The sequence below is a fragment of the Lepidochelys kempii genome, chromosome 2, assembly GCF_965140285.1.
Source record: "Lepidochelys kempii isolate rLepKem1 chromosome 2, rLepKem1.hap1, whole genome shotgun sequence".
NCBI classification, from domain to species: Eukaryota; Metazoa; Chordata; order Testudines; family Cheloniidae; genus Lepidochelys; species Lepidochelys kempii.
The window spans coordinates 218,592,150-218,619,476 of NC_136381.1; the positions used below are offsets into that span (position 1 = coordinate 218,592,150).

The 27,327-nt window shown below is 44.6% G+C and overlaps 1 protein-coding gene across 7 annotated transcripts in view; it reads right to left on the reverse strand.

The window, feature by feature from the left end:
• Positions 1 to 27,327, reverse strand: part of PHF14 (PHD finger protein 14) — a 301,795-nt gene that overhangs the window by 175,337 nt on the left and 99,131 nt on the right. For all 7 annotated transcript variants that reach the window (XM_073333845.2, XM_073333843.2, XM_073333842.2 and 4 more), the window contains exon 14: positions 5,878 to 6,046. In XM_073333845.2, coding sequence (XP_073189946.1) covers positions 5,878 to 6,046 — 169 coding nt within the window. The remainder of the gene's footprint in view (positions 1 to 5,877; positions 6,047 to 27,327) is intronic.

Below are 27,327 nucleotides of genomic sequence, written 5' to 3' on the forward strand. Positions count from 1 at the left end.
GCAGAGCTGGGCTGGGAGCGGAGTGGAGTGGAGAAATGTTCGGGGGGAGTGCAGCGGGGCCTGGGCCAGTCCCCACAGGAGGCAGAGGGAGGGAGCTCCACCCAGCCCCGCTCCACCCCTAGCCACAGCTCCATTCCGCCGCCTGCTCTGCCACCAGCCCAGCTCCAGCCCCAGCTGCAGCTCCACTCCATCCCCAGCCCAGCCTCAGCCACAGCTCCACTCCATAACACTCTGCCCCCAGCCCAGCTCTGCCCCCAGCCACAGCGCCACTCCACCCCCAGCCCGGCCCCAGACACAGCTCCGCTCCACTCCCATCCCCAGTTCTGTCCCCAGCTCTGCCTTCAACCCAAGCTCCTCTACTGAGCCAACTGTGCAGTAAAGGAGCAGGGGTGCAGACAGATTCCATTACTGGTAAGGGGTGCTGTGACAGGAAAGGTTTGGGCACCACTGCTCTAAGATGAGTTCATTGCTTACAATTCCCACCAGTCCAGTAATGGATTGCAAATCTATATTTTGTACATGCTAATCCAGAATATGGCCAACAGAGCACCTCATTCACAGTTTAACTTCTGCTTTAGGGAGCTCAGATAGTCTCAGTCCAGTTATAAGGATGAAAATGGTTAAAGGCTTGCAAGGATTTCTCTCCAAGGAGAAACTGAAAAGAATGGGATGGTTCAATTTAGAGAGATGATGAATAAGAGGAAACATACAAAATGTCCCTATTTACCTTCCCACATAATGCAAGAACAAAGGGAATCTGAAACTGAAAGGTAGCACTTAAAATGGATAAAAGGAAAACCTTTTCTCCTAAACAATGTCAATAATTAACCTACAGACCTCACTGGTACAAAGCATCACTGAGTGTAGGAGCTTAGAAAGATTAGAAAAAGGAGAAGATGTAGATAAGCAAACATTCACAATTACATTAGATAGGTTGCATAATTAAAAAAAAAATTATAACATAACCCTCATGCATCAGGGCATAAGCCAGGGGTCGGCAACCTTTCGGAAGTGGTGTGCCGAGTCTTCATTTATTCACTCTAATTTAAAAGGCTTTGTGTGCCAGTAATACATTTTAATGTTTTTAGAAGGTCTCTAAGTCTATAATATATAACTAAACTAAACTATTGTTGTATGCAAAGTAAATAATGTTTTAAAAATGTTTAAGAAGCTTCATTTAAAATTAAATTAAAATGCAGAGCCTCCTGGACCGGTGGCCAGGACCCGGGCAGTGTGAGTGCCACTGAAAATCAGCTCGTGTGCCACCTTTGGCATGCATGCCATAGGTTGCCTACCCCTGGCAGGATGAAACATCTATTATGGGAAAGTAATACCCTTTTTTTTACTATGGGGTGAAGCATGTTTTACTGGTAAGACCCTCCTGTGTTGCTTTTTGCCCATTTTTACTGTAAAATTTCTGGCTTTTACAAAAGCTATTATTCAGTTTTTTACTCCCTTTGACCTGAATTTCAGACCGCTCAAATATATGAAAATATGGATTATGTTAACAAAAATCAAATACTTTACATTAGGTAGATGTGTTTATGTTAATAAATTAATCTAAGTGTAAATACAAGGCTGTCTGTTAATATAAGACAGTGTATTGGAAGATACATACAGATGTGCATGCGTACATCAGTGCTTTAGTCCTTAAAAAAACAAAAAGAGTGCCAGAACTCCCCGGACCCAGCTCTCTGCTCTAGAAGGAGAGATGCCACCCAGCTCAATAACCTGAGCAGCCCAGGTAACTTAACCACCATCTCTCCTTTCAGAATGGGCCCAAAGTGGACCTGGAAATGGAAGAAATGAAGGAGGCAAGCATGTCATTTCTTCTAACTGCCTCCTCCACCTCTTGTGGGCCTACTCCAGAGGAGAGATGGCAGCTCAGTTACCTTGGCCGCCCACGTTACCAAGCTGTCATCTCTCCTTCTGAAGCAGGGACCAGGATCCAGAAAAAGTCTTATTTTTCTCTATTTGTTCCTTTTCTTTTGTATTCCATATATTAACCCTGATATTTACCCAGAAAACTGTGAAGTTAATTTTCTTACACTGATTTTCACCTTTTTTAAGTTTGTATATTTCTTGGGAAATTTTAAACAAAATAAAAACAAAAATGTAGGGCCTTGGTTACTGGTCACTCTCAGGGACAGGTTTCTGCTCCAGATATCAGTGGTCTAATCAGGTATAGTAATTCCTGTATTTTTACCTTCCTACAAATGCACATTAGTTATTTCACACAGTTAATAAGGTTTTTTTTAAGTTGATAATTAACAAGTGCTGTATATTACCTTCTTTATGTTGCATATACTGTCCTCTTGCCCTTAGCAACAGCTAATTCAACATCACCACCACTTATATTGCAATGCTTGGGGGGCCCAATCAGGGATCAAGCCATCATTGTGCTAGGCACTGTACAAAGACACAACAAAAAGCCAGCCCCTGCCTGACATGTTGTTTTAATTACTACATAAAGGTCCTAGGCTCCGTGCTACACACATGGTAAGGGAGATTTTCAATCATTTTTCAAACTGAGCTTAATGAATTGAAAAAAAAAATCTGTAGGGAGGTAAAAAAGGTGGAAAAGGTAGAGGTATGAAGGTCATGAAGTACATTATTTATGCTTTGCCAATAGTTTCACAATTATATCTAATTAAGTGGGAAGCAGCTCCACTTCAACATCTAAATAAATATTAAATGTAATAAACCAATTATCATGACCAGATATTTTTTCTCCCTCATGCATGGTCAGTCTTCAAAAGGAGTGTTAAAATAGTTTAACATGAATAAAAAAAGAAAAGATGGACGCTAGGAGTTGATTCTCCTTGTTCCAAGGACAATTCTTTTTTTAAGATGTACAGCAGCTTCATGTCCACAGAAAGCATTATTCACATGATAACATCAACAAACCATCACAAGATGGGTAAGGCATCTGGTGAATCAACTTTAAAAATTTACAAAGGAAGAAATACACAGTTTGTATTTGTTTGCCACAACAGTTTCACAGATTCAGTTTAAGACACTGTCTCCACTTCACAAGATTTTCTTCAAGGTTTATCCAACAGGACAGAAGTTAAAGATCAAATCACTGAGGCCAAGAATTGAGTCAACATGCATCAGAAATTACAATCTGTACTGAAAGGGCTCTGAGATAAAGTTGAAGATTAGCAAAATCAGAGTAGGAGGAATAACTACTGAATTACCACCATCTCCAAAGGCACGGAAAAGGGAAACAATTAAGTCTTAAAACTAAGAGATTACAGAATGATGAAATTGGCCATGTGGTGTGAGATACTGAATGCATCACAGACTCTTAAACTTACATAATAGTAACATTCAAGGTCAACAATGACAAAGTTTCTTAGATTCTACACATGGTGTGGCAATACACACTACGAAGATATGATTTCTAAAGAGTACTAATGAGTTGTGCATTAACTGGTCTGTGTAGATCCTGCTGGTTCCCGAGGGCACTTTAACACACAACCAAGGATCTCAAAATGCATTGCAAACATTAATTAAACTTAGCCTCACCCTCATGAGGCTTAGCCACATTTTTTAGATGAGGAAACTGAGGAATAGTAAGATTAAATGATTCAGCAAAGCATCTGTCACAGCTTGAAACAAAAAACATATCTCCCGATTTTAGTTTTGTGCCTTTGCCACAAATCCATCTTTTCCCTCAGATAATCCATTTTTTCATGATGGTGTTCAGGATTTACAACTATAATAGTCACCTGAGGGAGTGTGGAGAGGGGAATGAAAAATCTGATTCAGACTCCTCCCTGAGAATAGGAGCCACTACTCCTATGTCCTTTCATTGCTTGATTCTTTAAGCCTTATCACTTTAAAGCTTTCAAAACTAGGGTGACATTTTAAAAAAAATAAGATGATTTAATTTCATTAAGATGATTTCAAGAGCCTATCAGTCAGAAATGGAACTTTCCTTCAAGCTGAAGAAACTTTTATTTTCTTCCTATGCAAAGAGGTTCTTTGCTTTATTCATGTGCCCTCTCTTCCTGGCCTTGTCATTCCTACAGGCTGAACTGAATTAGCCCCTATGTCCTGAATGATTCTTAAAGTTCTTCCTAACTGCTGGAACAGGAAAGGAAAGCATTCCTTGGATTGGAGCTCAAAATTTTGACAACAGGTTCTGCAGGTCAAAAAACAATCCCAATGTGAAGATTCTGATGTGGATAAAAACTTCTAGCAATCGTAAGAATTCATAGCTTAACCACATCAAAGGTTAGCTGGACAACATAAGCAAAGCATAATGAGACTCCAAAGCAGATTGCTTTAAGAAAATCTAGTAACGCCATGTAATAAACAATGGATATGGCTAGTCTGAGATGGGGTGAGGGGGGAAGAGGCAGCGGTAGTTATTTTGGGTATATCTTTTTGCAGATGAACCATAGTTCATATACAACCTAAGGGTCGCAGATGCCACACAGCCCCAAACCTGACAGGTGAGAGACCAAAGGACTGTATTCTAGAAAAAATTATACCTTTGATTGTATTTATGGATATTTTTTCAAGTTCTCTATTAATCTTGTTATGCAGTATTGTATTATAATGAAAAATCCAATAAAAGCCTTTAATTAGAAACATGTAGGAAAACAAATCTTGAAGGATCGGCGTACGGTGGGAAATGATAAGAGAATACAGTCACGATTAATAGTAGCTCCGCTTTCAAGGGAATGATCTACAGGCTTTTTGCTTTGCCAGTAAAAAAAACAAAATTTCTGTTTATTAAAAGCATCCAATAATGGTTGCTTTTTTGTTCGTTTGTTTTTGGTGGGGGGGGTTTTGAGAGCAGAAGCACTGCAAAGTATATTGTTAGACAGCACACTCTAAAGCACATTAAAGCATATATAAAATTGTGCAAAATGGAACACATAAAGGTTCAAATGATAAATGATAAATATATAATGACATTACATAGTGTTTTTGAGACATACCAAAAATTTTTAAACTATTGTTTTTATCCCCGCTGCCATGGCTGTTAGAGGAATCCATTACACTAACTGTGAAAATCACATTTTTATAAACATACACACACACACACACACTCACACGTGCAAAATTAATCAATTAATTACCTTTTAATAATATAACGGGTAATATCAAATTGATTACTTTTGCAAAGTATCCTTTAGAACTTATCTCAAGTACCAAAGTATCGCTACTTCTTCTTTTACCAAGTACTGTGAAGAATCAAGTTAACATTATCTGTACAATGCAACTTTGACTATTTCTCACTTTAAAAAAAATAAAATATACCCAAGTGTATAAAATAAACCCAAGTGACAGCCCCTGACAACGAAGACCTCTGTCTCCCCTCAAGACAAGAAGTAGAAAAGGTGTAATCTTCTTCTTTATTATCTTAGATAAACCACTGCTAGGGGGTAAAAATCATTTATTCTTTATGGCTATTCATTGAAACTGCCAAGCAGGATGACAAATCATGCCAACTGTGGTGGGTTAGGTGACACAAATTGACTATTTCACATAGACCAGAGAACATCAGTCAAAATATAAAGATTTCTGGCTGTTACCTACTTGTGGTGAATTTTATTTTATTTGACTTGGCAACCTACAGTTTAAAGGGAAAGCTTGCTCTACCATTCTTTGAAGTACACAGTTACCAGCATTATTATTTTAGGTACTTCCTCAGAAGTCAAGTAAATCACCTTTTGAGACAAAAAATTAAGTATCTAATAATCAGAGAAAATAGTTTTTACAACCATATTAGAATGTCATAGGTTGCCATTATTTAAATACAGCGCTAATTCATCGTACCCTAAAGGTCCCAATTTTACAAATACTAAGCCAAATAATTATGAATATGATCTATTCAATCACAATTAAGTTGTCATTTACCGTGTTTCTGATTGGAATCTTCTTTGGTTCTGGTGGCACATCCTGTGGAACAAATTTCACTGGTTCCTTAATTTGCCTCCTTGATCTCTTGGTCCCATCTGGTAAGGTTTCCATGGCAATATCTGCTTCCATGTCACTGCTGCCTGCCTGGTCACACTCGGAGCACTGCCTGGAAGAGAAAGATTTTATATGGACAACATCAACCACAAAGCAAAAGTAAAATATTTTGGTAAAAATACAATACAGGAACAAAACAATTCCACAAAAATGTAAGGTAATTTTCCCAAAATAACAGATATTCAAGTAGCTGCCCTTGCCAGATACACAGCCTATTTTATTTATTTTTTCATGTCATTTAAGTCATTTGGGATCTAAACTATTTGGAAGCAATCTTTCATATTTAGGAAAGATATTTCTTCTACTCTTTCACCATTTTTTAATCCTACCCCCATTGATCTTGAATCTATTCATTATTATAGCTGCTGCAGCCTCTAATCTCTGCCAATTACACTGTGCGGAATTTGCTCTGTGTTGGCAGCTTTTTCTGACAGACTCGCAAGAAGGGTTTCCTCTGAAAATCAATAGACCCTTTTAAAGATTGTGGACAATTCAATTCACACTAGATACATTTTTTTAAAGTCCAGAAGACATTAAAAGACAAATGAAGTTGTATAGGCTGTGAAGTACATATTAGCAATTTTTTTTATATACAGATGAAAAACCCCTTGTTGTATTTCCAAAAAATTATAAATTCATGGTCAGAACTTCAAAAGTAAGCAATTGTTAATGTATGCTATTAACAAGCTTCATCAAAGAAAAGTCACAAGATGTGAAGTCATCTTCATATGTTCTCATATACAGAACAAAATAATACGTGTCATACCAAGATGTTCAGTCATAAATGCAGATGTTAACCTAATATATGGAATTGAAATTTCAAGTCTACCTGTTAATATCAGTGACATCAAATTAATTTTGAAATCTTTTTTGATTATACTAAAATACATTGTTCAATGCATTTTACTGCAAATCCTACCAAAATTCTATCATCAGCAGCAATTTTTTCATTTCCCAAAATCTGTATTTTAAATATTGGTTATTGAAAGTATTATAAATTTCCTGAAATAGTATGCCAACTATTAAATAATGAAATTTAAATTTTAAATTAGCATACAAACATTGAAAATAATTTAAATGAAGTAGCACAACTTGTTTCAGCAAGAAATAAAAATGTGTACTTTGTTATTCATTTATTAATATATATTTTATATGGTCTGAAGATAAGAAGCTGTACTAACTTACCGCCTATAAAAAACAGAATTTTTGCAACACAATTCCAGGTTATAAAAAGTCAAATGAAATTTTCTTTTAAAAAATTAAATATTAAAAGCAAATGTTTAAAAATAAAATGTAACTATGGCATATTTACCGTAAATCACCTGGATGCTTTTTTTATCATGAGGAAAGGAAATGTTTACAAAGTTGAGCCTAAAATAGATTTAACAGAAACAGCTTTGCTGCTATGAATTTCAATGCAAACAAGGGCATTATTAAGTAATGTAAGCAACTGAAAAACATCAGTGCTATTGTGTTTTGAAAAGAGAACGCTGAACAATAATATATTTAATTTAATTCAAATACCAGTGCATTTTTAAATCAACAAAGCTGAATTATGGTAGATATGCCCCACATTGTATTAAGACTCACAATGTAAAGAGACTCACATTTCTCTTACTAAAACATACTATTAACAAAGGTTGCTGTTTAATCTGTGATTTACACCAGTTCCCGTAGTTGGGGCACAAGAACATGAGTAGCTATTCCAATATAAAGCTAACTGCTCTGATATAAAGCAAACACATGTTTTCGTTGGCTTGGCGTTTGTGTTTTCTAAAACTGGAAACATCCTGAGCATTAGTCTCAAATCATTTCTGGTCAGACCAGAAGACAAGCCAACAGACAGCACTGTCTACTTATTAGAGCACAGGTTGATGAGTCAGGAAAACATGTGATCTAATCCTACTTGGATAAAAGCTAACTGTAAGAGATAAATTGTATTTCAGTAATACACATGTATTCCCAAGGAGTGTAGAGGCACAGACAAAGCAGAAGTCTTTATAAAACAGGTCAAAGGGATGATCCAGCAGTTAGGCACTAGCTAGGGACTCAAAAGACGTGGGTTCAATTCCCTGCTCCATCACAGATTTCTTGTGTGACCTTTAGTCTTGCTGTGTTTCAGTTCCCATTTGTAAAATGGGGATAACAGAACTTCTCTTCCTTACAGGGGTATTGTGGAGATAAATACACTAAAGATTGTCACGTACTCAGACGCTATGGTAACAAGGGCCAAAAAGTACCTGAGATAGATTTATAAGAGACCTGTTACAAAAAAAATGAGCATTGTAACTTTTATATCAGTCAAGAAGAACACCAAACTATCTAGTTGAGATTGTACATGAGAAATTTGCAAAAAATGTACAGAGAACTTCTGAGTAAACTCTGGAATTGGTGGCACAAATGCCACTGCAGTCAGAACTAGGAAAAATGCAAGTCACCCAACAAGAAGGTAGTGGAAGCTTGGTCTGAAAAGTAGCAAAGAAAAAAATTCAATGGGGGAAAATAGAAGCACAATAAATTAACTCTTAAATGCACTTAAGTCACTTGGCAGAAACATGGCCGATATGGCAAGGGAGAATACAGGACAGAGGTGGTTGGTCCAGACAGCACAAGTGTGCCTGCTGAAGCAAAGAATCAAGGAGTTAGTCCAAGCGAAGGTAAATTATGCTTATTTCTTTGGATTTGTAATACTGAAGCTGTTCTATACCCGTAATCATTTTGTTTGCTATTCTAATATATCTTTTCAGAGATAGAGCGGCCAGAACTGCACACAATATTCTAGATGTGGCCATACCATGAATTTATCTGGTGGCATTATGATATTTTGTTTATCTATCCCTTTCCTAATGGTTCCTAACATTCTGTTAACTTTTTTTGACTACTGGTGCATATTTAGCAGATGTTTTCAAAGAACTACCCACGATGACTCCAAGATCTCTTTCTTGAGAGGTAACAGTTAATTTACACCCCATCATTGTATATGCAGGAATTTGATTATTTTTTCCAACATGCATTATTTTTTTTTATCAACATTGACTTTCATCCACCATTTTGGTGCCCAGTCACCTGGTTTTGTGGGATCAGTTTGTTACTCTTCGCATTCAGCTTTGGATCTAACTAACTTGAATAATTTTGTATCATCTGCAAACTTTGCCACCTCACTCTTTAACCCTTTTTCCAGATCATTTACAAACGTGTTTAATAGCACTGGTCCTAGTACAAATTCCTGGGGGACCCCACTATTTATCTCTCTCTTTTGTGAATGCTGGCCATTTATTCCTACCCTCTGTTTTCTATCTTTTAACCAGCTACTGTTCAATGAGAGGACCTTCCCTCTTATTCTATGACTGCTTACTATACCTAAAAGCCTTTGGTCAGAGACCTTGTCAAACACTTTCTGAAAGTCCAAGTATACAGTACTGTGTATCCACCTGATCACCCTTGTCCTCGTGCTTGCTGACACTTCAAAGAATTCTAGTAGATTGAGGGTAATGTGTTCCCTTTACAAAAGCTGTATTGACTCTTCCAAAATATCGTGCTCATCTACCTGTCTGATAATTCTGTTCTTTATTATAGTTTCAACCAATTTGCCGGATACTGAAGTTAGACTTCCCAGCCTGTAAATGCTAGCGTTGCCTCAGGAACCTTCTTTAAAAATCAGCATTAGTTAACTGCCAGTCATCTGGTGGTACAAAGGCTGATTTAAGCAATAGGTTACATACTACAGTTAGTTTCTTCAGAACACTGGGCCGAATACCATCCGGTCCTGGTGACTTATTACTGTTTAATTTATCAATCTGTTCCAAAATCTCCTCAACTGACATCTCAAACTGGGACAGTTCCTCTGGTTTGTCACCTAAAAGAAATGTATAAGTTGTGGGAATCTCCCTCACATCCTTTGCAGTGAAAACCAATGCAAAAGAATTCATTTATCTTCTCCACAACAGCCTTGTCTTTCTTGGGTGCTCCTTTAGTTCCTTGATTGTCCAGTGATTGTTTGGCAGCCTTCCTGCTTCTCATTTACTTGAAAACAATTTTGCTGTTGTTTTTCATCTCTTTTATTTAATTGTGCTTCGAAGTCTGATTTGGCCTACCTAATTATACTTTTACACTTGACTTGCCAGAGTTTACATTCTTTTCTCTTTTCCTCAGCCCTGGTCTACACTATGAGTAGAATTTAGCAGTGTTGGATCAATTTAACTCTGCACCCGTCCACACGACAAAGCCATTTTTGTTGACTTAAAGGGCTCTTAAAATCGATTTCTGTACTCCTCCCCGACGAGCGGCTTAGTGCTGAAATTGACATCGCCAGGTCGAATTTGGAGTAGTGTGGATGCAATTTGACGGTACTGGCCTCCGGGAGCTATCCCAGAGTGCTCCATTGTGACCACTCTGGACAGCACTTTCAACTCAGATCCACTAGGCAGTTACACAGGAAAAGCACCAGGAACTTTTGAATTTCATTTCCTGTTTGGCCAGTGTGGCGAGCACATCAGCAGAGGTGACCATGCAGTCCCGGAAACGAAAAAGAGCTCCAGCATGGACCGAACGGGAGACATTGGATCTAATCGCTGTATGGGGAGATGAATCCGTGCTATCTGAACTCCATTCCAAAAGATGAAATGCCAAAATATTTGAAAAAATCTCCAAGGGCATGATGGACAGAGGCTAAAACAGGGACCCATAGCAGTGCCACATGAAAATTAAAGAGCTGAGGCAAGCCTACCAAAAAAACCACAGAGCCAAATGGCCTCTCCGGGTCAGACCACCAGACATGCCACTTCTATGATGAGCTGCATGCAATTCTAGGGGGTGCCCCTACCACTACTCCACCCCTGTAAGTGGACTCCTGCAAGGAGGGAGTCTCACACAACAGGGATGAGGATTTTGGGAACAAGGAAGATGATTAGGAGGCAGAGGATGAAACCATTCCCCCTGATAGCCAGGAACTGTTTATCACCCTGGAGCCAATACCCTCCCAGACCATGAAGCCAGAGAAGGCACCTCTGGTGAGTGTACCTTTGTAAATATAATACACGGTTTAAAAGCAAGCGTGTTTAATGATTAATTTGCCCTGAAGACTTGGGATGCATTCGCAGCCAGTACAGCTACTGGAAAAATCTGTTAACGTGTCTGGGGATGGAGCGTACTCCCAACGCCTTTGCAAAAGGTTTCTGGGGAGGGCAGCCTTATTCCGTCCTCCATGGTAGGACACTTTACCACGCCAGGCCAGTAGCACGTAGTCTGGAGTCACTGCATAACAAAGCATGGCAGTGTATGGTCCCGGTGTCTCTCTGTGTTATCCTCAGGAGAGTGATATCATTCATGGTCACCTAGTTGAAATAGGGGAATTTTATTAAGGGGACATTCAGAGGTGGCCGTTCCTTCTGGGCTGTTTGCCTGTGGCTGAAAAGAAATCATCCCTGCTGTTAGCACGCGGTGGGGGGAGGGGTGAAGCAATCATCCCAGAGAATTGTGGCGGGGGGGAGGGGGTGGTTAGTTGGGTTTGTGCTGCACGTTAACCTGAAAACAGCAGCCCCTCCTTTTAAATGGACAACCCATTTTAAATGGACAACCCAAAGGGTGCGTGGTATGGGAAATAAGGGTGCTGCTATTTGAATCCATTCCCACGTGTTATGAAGGTGCTATGTAATGTTAACAGCTTGGTTCACCGTGAAAGAGTCTACCCATTGTTATCTAAAATGTGTCTTTTTAAATACTACTCTCCCTTTTTTTTCTCCCGCAGCTGCATGTTTCAACGCTCCCCCTATCATCTGCATCCCAGAGACTAGTGCAGATAAGAAGGCAAAAAAAATGCACTTGCGATGAAATGTTCTCTGAGCTCACGCAGTCCTCCCGCACTGAAAGAGCTCAGGAGAATGCGTGGAGGCAGACAATGGCAGAGTCCAGGAAAGCAGAAAATGAACGCGAGGACAGGAGGGACGAGCAAGAGGAGAGGTGATGGCAGCGTGATGAGAGGAGGCAGGATGCAATGCTGAGGCTACTGGAGGATCAAACTGATATGCTCCGGCACGTGCTTGAGGTGCAGGAAAGGCAGCAGGAGCATAGACCACAGCTGCAGCCCCTGTGTAACCGCCCACCCTCCTCCCCAAGTTCCATAGCCTCCTCACCCAGACGCCAAGAACACGGGGGGGTTGGGGGGATTCTCCGGGCACCCAACTACTCCACCCCAGTCTGTCCAAGCAACAGAAGGCTGGCATTCAGTAAGTTTTGAAGTGCAGTGTGGCCTTGTCCTTCCCTCCTCCACCACTCCACCCGGTGCTTCCCTCCTCCCCCACCCCTCCCGGGCTACCTTGGCAGTTATCCCCCTATTTGTGTGACGAATTAATAAAGAATGCATGAATTTGAAACAACAATGACTTTACTACCTCTGCAAGCGGCGATGGAAGGGGGGAGAGTGGTTGGTCTACAGGGGAGTAGAGTGAACCAAAGAGGCAGGTTTCCATCAAGGAAAAACAAACAGAACTGTCACACCGTAGCCTGGTCAGCCATTAAACTGGTTTTCAAAGCTTCTCTGATGTACAGTGCAACCTGCTGTGCTCTTCTAACTGCCCTGGTGTCTGGCTGCGCGTAATCAGCTGCCAGACAATTTGCCTCAACCTCCCACCCTGCCATAAACGTCTCCCCCTTACTCTCACAGATATTGTGGAGCACACAGCAAGCAACAATAACAATGGGAATATTGGTTTCACTGAGGTCTAACCGAGTCAGTAAACTGTGCCAGGGCACTTTTAAACATCCAAATGCACATTCTACCACCATTCTGCACTTGCTTAGCCTATAGTTGAACAGCTCCTGACTACTGTCCAGGGTGCCTGTGTACGGCTTCATAAGCCATGGCATTAAGGGGTAGGCTGGGTCCCCAAGGATAACTATAGGCATTTCAACATCCCCAATGGTTATTTTCTGGTCTGGGTTGTAAATCCCTTCCTGCAGCTGTTGAAACAGACCAGAGTGCCTGAAGATGGGAGCGTCATGTACCTTTCCCGGCCATCCCACATTGATGTCCGTTGTGATCCACCAGTGCTTGCAGCACCATTGAAAAGTACCCCTTGCGGTTTATGTACTGGCTGCCAAGGTGGTCCGGTCCCAAGACAGGGATACGCATTCCATCTATCACCCCACCACAGTTAGGGAATTCCATTGCAGCAAAGCCATCCACTATGACCTGCACATTTCCCAGAGTCACTACCTTTGATAGCAGCAGCTCAATGATTGCGTTAGCTACTTGGATCACAGCAACCTCCACAGTAGATTTGCCCACTCCAAATTGATTCCTGACTGACCGGTAGCTGTCTGGCATTGCAAGCGTCCACAGAGCTATCGCCACTCGCTTGTGAACTGTGAGTACTACTTTCATCTTGGAAAGCAAGTCACAAAGTTCCATGAAAGTGCCATTGGGAATCATCCCAGACCTGCAACACTATGTGGTCCCACCAGTCTGTGCTTGTTTCCCAAGCCCAGAATCGGCGTTCCACGGCATGAGCCTGCCCCATTGCCACCAGGATGTCCAAATTGCCAGGGCCCGTACTTTGAGAGAAGTCTGTGTCCATGTCCTCATCACTCTCGTCACCACGCTGCCGTCGCCTCCTCGCCTGCTTTTGCAGGTTCTGGTTCTGGTTCTGCACACACTGTTTACAATGCTCATAACTGCCAGGGTGATCTGAGATGGCTCCATGCTTGCCGTGGTATGGTGTCTGCAGGAGAGCAGAGTTGCAGCGGATGACGATGGTTAGCAGGCCTACTGCACCATCCGTTGCCAGCAGCACCAGGACACAACAGCAGTGGTGTCGGTGAGATGAGCGGGCTGCACGCTTGCCGTGGTATGGCATCTGCAGGAGAGCAGAGTTGCAGCGGAAGCGGTGGATGACGATGGTTTGCTGTCCTATTGCACCGTCTGCTGAAAGCAGTATGGCGTCCACACGGAAAAAAGGCGTGAAACGATTTTCTGCCGTTGCTTTCACGGAGGGAGGGGTGACTGATGACATGTACCCAAAACCACACGCGACAATGTTTTGCCCCGTCAAGCATTGAGAGCTTAACCCAGAATTCCAGTGGGTGGCGGAGACTGCGAGAACAGTGGGATAGCTACCCACAGTGCAATTCTCTGACAGTCGACGCTCTCCAAGGTGCTGTGGATGCACTCTGCCAACTTAATGCGCTTAGTGGGGACACACACAATCAACTTTATAAAATCGCTTCTATAAAAATTGACTTCTATAAATTTGACCTAATTTCGTAGTGTAGACATACCCTCAGACAGATTTGACTTCCTATTTTTGAAGAATGCTTTTTTGCCTCTACTCACCTCTTTAAGTCTGCTTTTTAGCCAGGGTAGCATTTATTTGGTCTTCTTATTTTTTTTCTAAAGATTATTACTACATTTGACGTTATTCTTTCTTTCACAGATAGCACCACTCCCCCAACAGTGTGACCTACTCTTTCTTGTATATTTTGTACCATGTGTGACAGAACCCTATGAGACACTTTCCTACACTTTGTACCCTGTGTGACACTGTAATATTTTTTGTACAAGGCAAGTCTTGTGCGATATCATTTAAAAACTCATAATTTGCTGGTTAGTATTGTCCTGGTAAAATATGTGTGCCAACATTGTATGTGTAGTTATAAGATTCCAGTATATGCTGTTATTAACGCCACAACCCTGCCCAGACAGAAGTTGTCAATCAGGTGCGTGCTTAAGAAAGGAATGTGTGCTTGCCTTAATTTGCATTTAAGCAGTAAAAAAGTCAAAACAGTCAGGGAAGATAAACGAAGTTCAAACAGTTGAATAAACAGCAGGGAATATCCTTCCACACAGCCTCTTTGGCTCCTGGTTTTCAGCTGGAAATATTTTTCAAGAGGGAGTCTGAAATTATAAAAAGGAGGGACAAACACTCCAAAGCACCCCCCTCTCTCTTTTTGCCCATTCGTTCACTGCACCTAAAGAGACAAAGGAAGCAGCCACTGGATTCTGGAGGAGTGGTCCTGACCTCAAGAGTCTGGTCAGTAAGATTGCTTAAAGCATGTGATGAGAAAACTTTTCTTTGAATCTAATGTAGTTTGTTAAGTTAGGCACCAGTAAATGTTTTATGTTTATTTTTCTTGTAATTATTTCTGACTTTTATGTCTAAGTACTTGTACTCACTTCAAATCTATATCTTTGTAGTTAATAAACTTATTTTATCTAATCCAGTGTGTTCAAGTTCAAACGTCTGAGTAACTACATTTGGTAACAAGTTGTGTGCATACTCCATTACAGGAATAATAGACTCAATATATTTGTACTGTCCAGGAGAGGGTGGGGCAATACAGGATATATGTTTCTAGGGGGAAATTTGGGACTGGATGTGCATTGAGGTCACCGGCAGCATAATCAAGGCTAGTAAGAGCCAAGTTGTAGCTGGCTGGCTGAAGCACAAATACACACATAACTAGGAGCGACTTACACGCTGGAGGCTGTAAGCAGTCCAGCAGGAGATTACAGGAGCAAGGCACTGTTAAGGGCAACCCAGGTCACAGGGTCAGGGGGGACACAGCTACTCATTAGTCGGGATTGTACCCGAGTATGTCAGACCCTGGTATTATCATGTCCCACTGATTATCATCATTCCACCAAGTTTCTGTGATGCCTATTATATCAACATCCTCATTTAAAACAAGCAATTCAAGTTCACCCATCTTAGTACTGAGACTTTTAACATTTGTATACAAGCACTTATAAAATTGGCTAATATTTAGTTGTCTGCCTTCATGTGATATAATTGAATGTAACTGAATTCTTTTTCACTTGAGTGTTTTTCTTCAGTGCCTACCAGTACTTTATCAACTTCTATTCCATCCTCTTGACTCGGATATAGAATATTCCCCTTTAACAAATCTTCTCATTTGGTATCACAAGCCCCCTAGAAATCTTACAAAGGAAAATTAGCGAGATTTTGCAAGTCTTACAGGAAGAGGATGTTTATATGGATGACATTTTTAGTTTATTAGAAGTAAAAGTGGTCTCTCATGCTGGACTATGCATGAACTATGTATATGCAGAAGCAGGGAAAGAAAGCTATCCACACGGAGAGCATTAACACCACCATGTGTGGAATCTCAGTAGGCATTAGGAAGCCATGGTAGGACTTGTCAGTCAGCCAGGAAAGAAATGTCTCAAAGAGGCCAGGTTGGACATAAGGGGAGAGGGGCCTGTTGAGCACAAGTGTTCCTCCATCTCCTCTCCCGAAGAATTGTTATAGGTGTGATTTAGGGAGCTCCCACTTAGATCAAAATGTCCTCTACTTTTTTCCAGTTATTTGCTAATACATAGGGGAAAACAGAACCCTTCCTATCATTCCTGATGAAGAAAGCAGACACAATACTCTCCTGATCTAGGAGCATGAGGACCCCCCTTACTGTCTACAAACATACTTCTTGACAACTGGGGTAGGAGAAATGCTGTTCCCCCATACTCAAAGATCAGTATCGTTTTTATTTGAGCACTGGAATCTCCATCCCTGGGAGGTGGGGAGGAGGAGAGAGAAGAAATTGAGAGAGAAGTTGCAGTGAGGAGATTTAGCTTGGATATTAGGAAAAACTTTTTCGCTAGGAGGGTGGGGAAACACTGGAATGTGTTACCTAGGAAGGTGGTGGAATCTCCTTCCTTAGAACTTTTTAAGGTCAGGCTTGACAAAGCCCTGGCTGGGATGATTTAATTGGGGATCGGTCCTGCTTTGAGCAGGGGGTTAGACTAGATGACCTCCTGAGGTCCCTTCCAACCCTGATATTCTAGAATTCTATGATTCTATGATTAAGAGAGTTTCAGTGCATGGAAACCAGAGCCTATTCCCATAGATCTACAACAACTCAGTGCTTATTTCTTATTAGCTTTGTGCAATAAACCTGCCAGATTTCTAAAGAGATTAGACTACTGAAAACCACCAAATTCAGCTCTATGGAATTCACCCATTCAAGAAGAGAACATATTTTTGGCCATAGGTAAGTGGTAATAATGTTATTGAATCTTTTAAAATTCTGCCACATTATTTCACCTCAATGAACTGATCAGTCACAGATCTAACATTCTAGGAAACTTCCTGCAATTCATATTTCTTCACTTTATTTTGAATTGTTTTATACTAAATCCCATATGAATAGTCAAAAAGTATAGAATCATCGAATCATAGAAGATTAGGGTTGGAAGAGACCTCAGGAGGTCATCTAGTCCAACCCCCTGCTCAAAGCAGGACCAATACCAACTAAATCATCCCAGCCAGGGCTTTGTCAAGCCAGGCCTTAAAAACCTCTAAGAATGGAGATTCCACCACCTCCTAGGTAAACCATTCCAGTGCTTCACCACCCTCCTAGTGGAATAGATTTTCTTAATATCCAGCCTAGACCTCCCACATTGCAACTTGAGACCATTGCTCCTTGTTCTGTCATCTGCCATCACTGAGAACAATCCAGCTCCATCCTCTTTGGAGCCCTCCTTCAGGTAGTTGAAGGCTGCTATTAAATCCACCCTCACTCTTCTCTTCTCCAGACTAAATAAGCCCAGATCCATCAGCCTCTCCTCTCATATGCCCCAGCCCCCTAATCATTTTAGTTGCCCTCCGCTGGACTCTCCCCAATTTGTCCACATTCTTTCTGTAGTGGGGGGCCCAAAATTGGATACAATACTACAGATGTGGCCTCACCAGTGCCAAATAGAGGGGAATAATCACTTCCCTCAATCTGCGGGAAATGTTCCCACTAATGCAGCCCAATATATGTTAGCCTTCTTGGCAAAATGTTAGCCTTCTTGGCAAAAAGGGCACATTGTTGACTCATTTCCAGCTTCTCATCCACTGTAATCCCCAGGTCCTTTTCTGCAGAACTGCCGCTTAGCCAGCCTGTAGCAGTGCATGGGATTCTTCCAACTTAAGTGAAGGACTCTGCACTTGTCCTTGTTGAACGTCATCAGATTTCTTTTGGACCAATTCTCCAATCTGTGTAGGTCACTATAGACCCTATCCCTACTCCTCCAGTGTAGCTAACTCTCCCCCCAGCTTAGTGTCACCTGCAAACTTGCTGAGGGTGCAATCCATACCATCAGTCAGATCATTAAGGAAGATGTTGAAGAAAACCAGCCCCAAGATAGACCCCTGGGGCACTCTGCTTGATACTAGCTGCCAACGAGACATTGAGCCGTTGATCAATACCTGTTGAGCCAGCTTTCTATCCACCTTATAGTCCATTCATCTAATCCATACTTCTTTAATTTGCTGGCAAGAATACTGTGGGAGACCATATCAAAAGCTTTGTTAAAGTCAAGGTATATCACGTCCACTGCTTTCCCCATATCCACAGAGCCAATTATCTCATCATAGAAAGCAATCAGGTTGATCAGGCTTGACTTGCTCTTGGTGAATCCATGTTGACTGTTCCTGATCACCTTCCTCTCCTCCACGTGCTTCAAAATGGATTCCTTGAGGACCTGCTTCATGATTTTTCCAGGGACTGAGGTGAGGCTGACAGATCTGTAATTCCTTGGATTCTCCTTCTATCGTTTTAAAAGATGAGCACTATATTTGCCTTTTTCCAATAGTCAGGGACCTCCCACAATTGCCATGAGTTTTCAGCGGCTCTGCAATCACATCAGCCAACTCCCTCAGCATCCTCGGATGCACTGCACCCAGCGCCATGGACTTTCTAAATAAGTACTTACGCTGTTTTTCCACCACTGAGGGATGCTCACCTCCTCCCCATACTATACTGCCCAGTGCAACAATCTGGGCGCTGACCTTGAAGACTGAGGCAAAAAAAGCATTGAGTACTTCAGCTTTTTCCTCATCATCTGTCACTATGTTGCCTCCCCCATTCAGTAAGGATCACACACTTTCCCTGACCTTCTTCTTGTTGCTAACTTACCCAAGGTGTAGAAACCCTTCTTGTTACCCTTCACATCCCTTGCTAGCTGCAACTCCAATTGTGCCTTGGCCTTCCTGATTACATCCCTGCATGCTCAAGCAATATCTTTATACTCCTCCCTAGTCGTCTGTCCAAGTTTCCACTTCTTGTAAGCTTCCTTTTTGTGTTTAAGCTCACCGATTTCTCTATTAAACCAAGCTGGTCGCCTGCCATATTTGCTATTCTTTCTGCACATCAGGATGGTTTGTTCCTGCGCCCTCAGTAAGGCTTCTTTAAAATACAGCCAGATCTCCTGAACTCCTTTCCCTCTCAAATTAGCCACCTAGGGGATCCTGCCCATCGGTTCCCTCAGGAAGTCAAAGTCTGCTTTTCTGAAGTCTACGGTCTGTATTCTGCTGCTCTTCCTTTCTTCCTTTTGTTAGGATCCTGAACCCAACCATCTCATGATCACTGCTGCTGAGGTTGCCACCCACTTATACTTCCCTTACCAATTCTTCCCTGTTTGTGAGCAGCAGGTCAAGAGAAGCATGGCTCCTAGTTGGTTCCTCCAGCACTTGCACCACGAAGTTGTCCTCATCATTCTCCAAAAACTTCCTGGATTGTCTGTGCACTGCTGTATTGCTCTCCCAGCAGATGTCAGGGTGACTGACGTCCCCCATGAGAACCAGGGCCTGTGAGCAGATGTCAGGGTGATTGACGTCCCCCATGAGAACCAGGGACTGTGATCAGGAAGCTTCTGTTAGTTGTCCAAAGAAAGCCTTGTTTACTTCATCCTCCTGGTCTGGTGGTCTATAGCAGACACCCACCAGGACATCACCCTTGTTGCTCTCGCCTCTAAACTTACCTCAAAGACTCTCAACGGGCTTTTCTCCAGTTTCATACTGGAGCTCTGAGCAATCATACTGCTCTCTTACATACAGTGCAACTCCTCCATATTTTCTCCCCCACCTGTCTTTCCTGAACCGTTTATACCCATCCATGACAGTGCTCCAGCCATGTGAGTTATCCCACCAAGTCTCTGTTATTCCAATCACATCATAGTTCCTTGACTGTGCCAGGACTTCCAATTCCTCCTGCTTGTTTCCCAGGCTTCTTGCGTTTGTGTACAGGCACATAAGATAAGTAGCCGACTGCCCTACTTTCTCAGTATGAAACAGAAGGCCTCCCCTGTTGCACCCTCCTCCTTGTGTTTCCTCCTGGCATCCCACTTCTCCACTTACCTCAGGGCTTAGGTCCCCGGTGAACCTAGTTTAAAGCTCTCCTCACTAGGTTAGCAAGCTTGCCTGCGAAGATGATCTTCCCTCTCTTCGTTAGCTGGATCCCATGTCTTCCTAGCAATCCTTCTTCCTGGAACAACATCCTATGGTCGAAGAATCCAAAGCCCTCTCTCCAACACCACCTGCGTAACCACATATTTACTTCCACAATTTGATGGACCCTTTCCTTCAACAGGGAGGATGGACGAGAACATGATTTGCACCCCAAACTCCTCTATCCTTCTTCCCAGAGCCACATAAGTCTGCAGTGACCCAGTTAAGGTCATTCTTGGTAGCATCATTGGTGCCCACGTGGAGAAGTAGGAAGGGGTAGCGGTTCTAGGGCTTGATCAGTCTCGGCAGACACGCCATCACATTCTGAATTCTAGCTCCAGGCAAGCGGTACCAGTTCCTGGTCTGGACAGCAGATGGATGACTCCATCCCCCTTAGGAGGGAGTCGCTGACCACCACCACCTTTCTCCTCCTCTTGGGAGTGGTGGTCATGGAACCCCCATCCCTAGAACAATGCATCCCATGCCTTCCAGTTGATGAGGTCTCCTTCTGATCCCTTCCCTCAGATGACTCTTCCAAACCATTCTCTGCCGTAGTACCTGCGCAGAGAGCCTGAAAACGGGTTTTTACCTCTATCTGCATTGGGGATACATGAGTTCTCCTCTTTCTTCTTCTGGAAGTCACATGCTGGCAATTTTCTTCCCTGTGCTGCACTGCAGTACCAAATGCTGACTTCCATCCAGAAAGTTTTCATTTTCTCTGATGCAACATAGGGTTAATACTTCGGTCTCTAGTCCTTTAACCTTCCAATATTGGACTAGAGAGCTGAGAGCTCGGTCTCTTCCAATATTGACCCGAGCTCTCAGACTCAGCGCTATAGGTTTTTCTTCACAGTATAGACATACCCATAGGGGCTAAGCAATGTGTGTTTGGAGGCATCATCCATGTACATATATAGTTATAATAAAACATCACTTGAGAAAATTGAAATCCATTCATTTTCTCATCAAAACACTATTCTGACTCTTTTGACGTTACTATTACAACACTAATTTTTCAAAATACTGTTCCCTATATTTATTCTAAAGATGTGAAATTATTCTTTTTTGCTTCCTCCACTGAAATATTCCTACATTTCAAATTAAACTGAACTCAAAAAAATATCGGTTACTCACCTTCTAGTAACTGTTGTTCTTCGAGATGTGTTGTTCATGTCCATTCCAATCAGGTGCATGCACGCGCACATGCACGATGGCTGGAAGATTTTTCCCTTAGCAACGTCCGTCATGTACGCCTGGGCTCTCCCTGGAGTCACGCCCTTATGGTGCCTAATATATAGCCCTGCCGACCCACCACCCCTTCAGTTCCTTCTTGCCAGCTACTCCGACAGAGGGGTAGGCGGGTGAGTACTGGAATGGACAAGAACAACACATCTCGAAGAACAACAGTTACGAGAAGGTGAGTAACTGTTTTTTCTTCTTTGAGGGCTTGTTCATGTTGATTCCAATCAGGTGACTCACAAGCAAAATTAGGAGGTGGGGTCGGAGCTATCCACTGACTGGAGTACTGCTCTACCAAAGGCTGCATCATCTCTGGCCTGTCTAGTAATTGCATAGTGAGCAGTGAAAGTGTGTATCGATGACCATGTAGCCGCCCTGCAGATTTCCTGGCTGGGGACTTGGGCCAGAAAAGCTGTTGATGAAGCTTGTGCTCCTGTAGAGTTCGCCGTTATTGCAGTAGCACAGTCCACAGTCCATGATGAAATCCGCTGTGTTGAAACAGGCTGGCCCTTCACTCTGTCCGCTACTGTGACGAAGAGCTGTGCCGACTTCCTGAACAGTTTTGTCCTTTCTATGTAAAAGGCCAGCGCTCTGCGGACGTTGAGAGTGTGGGGTCTCTTCTCCCTGCTACTCTCATGAGGCTTTGGGTAGAACACGGAGGAAAATATCCTGGCTGATGTGGAACTGCGATACTACCTTCGGAAGGAAGGCCGGATGTGGTCTGAGCTGAACCTTGTCCTTAAAAAACACGGTGTAGGGATGCTCGGATTTTAGAGCCCTAAGCTCAGACACCCTCCGGGCTGAAGTTATCACCACCAGGAACGTGACCTTGTAGGAGAGGTAGAGCAGGGAGCATGTTACCAGAGGCTCAAAGGGATGCCTCATGAGCTCAGAGAGGACCAAGTTAAGGTCCCAAGCAGGAACCGGCTGGCGGACATGTGGGTACAACCTGTCAAGGCCCTTCAAGAAGCGACTGACCAGGGGGTTAGCGAAAACCGAGCAGCCCTGTACCGCCGGGTGGAAAGCCAAGATGGCAGCCAGGTGTACTCTTATAGAAGACAAGGAGAGACCTTCCTGCTTTAGGTGGAAAAGATAATCCAAAATCTTGGGCGCTGAGGCTAGCGCTGGGAGAAAGTTGCACTGAGCTGACCAAATTGAAAATCTCTTCCACTTGGCCAGGTACGTGGCCCTAGTGGAGGGTTTCCTACTGCTCAAAAGAACCTGTCTGACTAGTTTTGAACAGGAAAGCTTGAACGGGTCCAGTCATGGAGCCTCCAGGCTGTGAGATGCAGCGACTGCAGGTTTGGATGCTGGAGCCGCCCTTGATCCTGCGTGAGAAGGTCTGGGAAAAGCAGGGTCATTGGGGCACCCACCGACAGGTCTAGGAGAGACATGCACCAATGCTGGTGGGGCCAGGCTGGTGCTATGAGAATGACCCAAGCCCAGTCTCTGCGGATCTTGAGCAGGACCTTGTGGACGAGCGGTATGGGTGGGAAGGCATATAGAAGCAGACCCTCCCAGTGGAGAAGGAACTGTGTAGCCCGGACTGTGATTCTGGAAGGAGTAGAACTGCTGACACTTCGTGTTGCATCATGTAGCAAAGAGATTGATCAGGGGACAGCCCCACCTCTGGAAGAGTGACAATGCGATGTCCTGGTGAAGAGACCACTCGTGGCTGTGAAAAGACCTGCTGAGGGTGACCGCCAGCTCGTTTTGGACCCCTGGAAGGTACGATGCCTGTAGATTGACTGAGTGCTCTATACAGAAGTCCCATAACCTGAGGGCTTCCTGGCACAGGGGAGAGGAACGTGCACCCCCATTTGTTGATGTAGAACATCGCGGTAGCATTGTCCGTCATGACCTGCTAGATATGGGAGGAATGACTGACACGGTAGGCGTACCACCCTGAGCTCCCTGACATTGATATGAAGATGGAGATCTGACTGTGACCAAAGGCCCTGAGTCCTGTGGTCCCCCAGATGAGCCCCCCATCCCAAATCTGACGCATCCATTACTAGAGTCAGGGATGGTTGTGGGGCGGTGAAGGGGACTCCTGAGCACACCTGCTGAGAGTCCGTCCACACAGGAGCGAGTTGAGGATGGGTCGAGGCAGGGTCACGATCCTGTCCAAGCTGTCCCTGGCGGGTCTGTACACTGACAAAAGGCACGGCCGAAGCCTGAGTCTGGCGTGTCGAACCACACATGTACAGGCGGCCATGTGGCCGAGCAGTTTGAGACAATTTCTCGTGGTGGTGGTGGAGAACTGCCTGAGTCCCTGGATCATGGCGTCGAGGGTCTGGAATCTCGCCTGTGGGAGGAATGCTCTGGCTTGGGTTCAGTCCAGAATTGCCCTGATGACCTCTATCCTCTGGACCGGGGACAGAGTCAATTTCGCCTCGTCCAGATTCTCGAAGGTGGCTTTGATGAATGCCACCCGAGCCTCCACCTGAGTCCTGGATCGGCCTTTGATCAGCCAGTCGTCGAGGTATGGGAAAATCTGTACCTGATGTTTCTGCAGAAAGGTGGTGATGACTACCATGCACTTCGTGAAGACTTGAGGTGCTGCTGACAGGCCAAAAGGGAGGACCGTAAATTGGTAATGGGAACCGTTGACCACAAACCCGAGGTACTTTCTGTGGTTTTACGCTACTGCTATGTGAAAATACGCATCCTTCAAGTCGAGGGTGGTGTACCAGTCTGCTGGATCCAATGAAGGGATAATGGAGGTCAAGGAAACTATACAGAACCTGAGTTTCCTCATAAACTTGTTGAGACCGCGCAGGTCCAGGATAGGCCTTAGGCCACCCTTGGCCTTTGGTATTAGGAAATAGCAGGAATAGAAACCCTTGTCCCTGTGCTCCAGTGGAACCTCCTTCACAACCCCTAGCGCTAGGAGTGATTGCACCTCCTGCATGAGAAGTTGCTGTTGACTAAGGTCCCTGAAGAGGGACGGGGAATGGGGGAGGAAGGACGGGAAGGCACAGAATTGGAAGGACTATACCCACTCTATCGTGCAAAGCACCCAGTGGACGGAAGTTATATGGGACCATGCACAGTAGAAAGGGGATCGTCGTGAGGAAAAGGTAAGGCAGGGCGAATCCAGTCTCTGGTCTGGTGCGCTGTCCTCAATCGCACCTCCAAAATGCCGGTTTAGGGCCAGAGGGCAGTTTGGGCCGGCTTTGGTTAGCAGAGAGTTGTTGCTTTCTTCTACCACTCCAGTTACTCCTCCTAGAGTTGTCCTGGCGGTTCTGCTGTTGGAACTTTTGAGGAGGTTGTGGACAGAAGTGTCTGCACTGTGTGGCGGGGGTATGCAAGCCCAAGGATCTGAGGGTGGCTCGAGAATCTTTTAGGCTCTGAAGCCATTTGTATGCCTTCTCTGAAAACAGAGTATCACCTTCAAACAGGAGGTCCTGAATCCTTTGTTGGACTTTGTAGAGTAACCCTGAGACTTGCAACCAGGCCCCCCCCGTTGCATAGTCATCTCTGTCGCCATGGCTCTTGTGGCAGCATCTAAGGCTGCCTGCAGTGAAGCACAGGAGACTAATTTCCCTTCTTCCACCACGGCGCTGAACTCTGACTGAGAGTCCGAAGGGATGAGCTCAGTGAACTTAACCATGGAAGCACAGGTGTTATAAGAGTACCTGCTCACAATGGCCTACTGGTTAGCAATATGGTGTTGTAGACCGCTAGTGGAGTAGATTTTCCTACCCAAAAGATCCAGCCGTTTAGCATCCCTATTCTTTGGGGAAGGACCTTGGAAACCTTGTCTCTCCCACTGGTTAGCCACATCGACAACCAATGAGTCTGGAGGCGGATGGGAGTAGAGATGCTCAAAGCCTCTGGAGGGGATGAAATACCGGCGCTCACTGCGTTTGGTAGTGGGTGGCAGAGATGCCAGCATCTGCCATAGAGTTTTGGTGGTGTCCACCACCATCTTTATGAAGGGTAACGCTACCCGTGAGGGCCCCGAGGATGCTAGGATGCCCACCATGGGATCTGTGTCCTCAACCACCTCCTCAGCCTTGATGCCCAAGCCTTGGGCAGCCCTGTAGAGTAACTACTGTAAAACTCTGCTGTCCTCTAATGCAGGGGCTATCGACGTCCCTGCCAATGCTTCATCCGGCGATGAGGAGGAGAAAGCGTGTGCCAGTGGTGGAAGCTCCCTGCCGTCTGCCCCGGACAGGTCACGTGACTCTCAGGGCAACGTTGGAGGAGGTGGTGAGGAGGCAGTAGGTGTCATATGCAACGTCGGCATCAGTCTCACAGGAGGGAGCTGCATCGGCACACTCACAGGGGCCCCCGGGGTTGGGGGGGCACGGTGCCAACATCGGCACCTGAGCCGTAAGTGCCTGCATTGAGGTCGACATCATCAACAGTGCAGGTGTGGGAGATGGGTGTGTTGACGTTGTGAAGGCTGATGCTGAAGACGGAGCCAAGCATGGTGCTGGAGTCTATGACGGTGCTGGAGGAAAAGGCTTCGGGACCGTAGGCACCGGGTGCAGATGCACACCGGAAGGCAGTATGTAAGTGGTGGAGGTGACTGAAGATGTCGCTGAGCGTGGGCCCTGGGGTTCTCCCTGGCCCTGGTGATCAGCCCAGGGAGTCCAGAAGGGCCACTGAGGCGGGTTCTGCCACTGCAGAGGACACACCTGATGCTCCTTTCTGTTTTTGCCCGACCTCGCTCTATGGCTTCTGCTCCTTGAGCGATAGGAGTTGGGCTTTGACTCCGAGGTCTCAGACACTGAAGACCACGGAGGAGCCGATCCTTGGTGTCTTGAACGGCAAGAGCTCAGGGAGTGAGAAGGCTCTCTGTCGGAGCGTGTAGGTGTTGATGGACAAGGTGAAGGGGAGTGCCTCGACATCATAGCCGGCTTTCCCTTAGAATGCACTGGAGGACAGGTCTCTGTTGGCGCTGAGGGTTCCTCCCTGGCTGATGAGAATGGTGCTATCAAGTGGAGGAGATCTCTGGTGGCATGGTACGCTTCCGGTGTGGATAGGAGCTGAAGCTGCTGTGTAGGTGCTGGAGATCGAGGTGGGGCCGGACTTGACTGCCTCACCTGGATAGGAGTCAACACAGCCCCAGAAGGAGACGCCGAGGAGTGGCCCGCCTGGGGTCGCACTTCTCGAGGCTTAACCGGAGAATGGTTATCTGGCTTCTTCTTCTTTTGAGGCACCAGCAAATGGGAGTGGTGCCTACTATCAGAAGGGCCCCGTGAGGAACCATGGCATTGCCGAGCGCCCCTGGAGGACTCCTTCCTTGGCGCCGAAGTCACTGACGGCATTCTGTCTCGAGGACGATGCCGTCCAGGTCAGGTCTCTCGAGCCCGGGTTGGAGTGGGGGCACAAGGCTGCTGTTCCCGTTCTTTAAATGTTCTCGGGCGGAACTCGCAGCAGATCTTGCAATGATCTTTCTGATGAATCTCCTCCAGGCACCGAAGACATGACGAGTGCAGATCACTCTTAGGCATGCGCTTGGCACAAGCCAACCCAGTTCTTAAATCCTGAAGACCGCAGCATCCCATGGTGCCAGGGTCGGAGTGGGGGGGAACCCCCAACTATTACACTATACTAAACTTTAAACTGGTACTACTAACAACTAACTATATACACTGAATAATGAAGAAAACTTGCTGCGCAAGAGCCAAGGGACGTTCCAGTCACCGTCACTGGCGGTAAAATGGAACTGAAGGGGTGGCGGGTCGGCAGGGCTCTGAAGGGGTGGCGGGTCGGCAGGGCTATATATTAGACGCAATAAGGGCGCGACTCCAGGGGGTGCACAGGCCGACCTGAAGGAGACTGCTAAGGGAAAAATCTTCCAGCCATCGTGCACTTGCGCGTGCACGCCTCTGATTGGAATCGACATTAACCA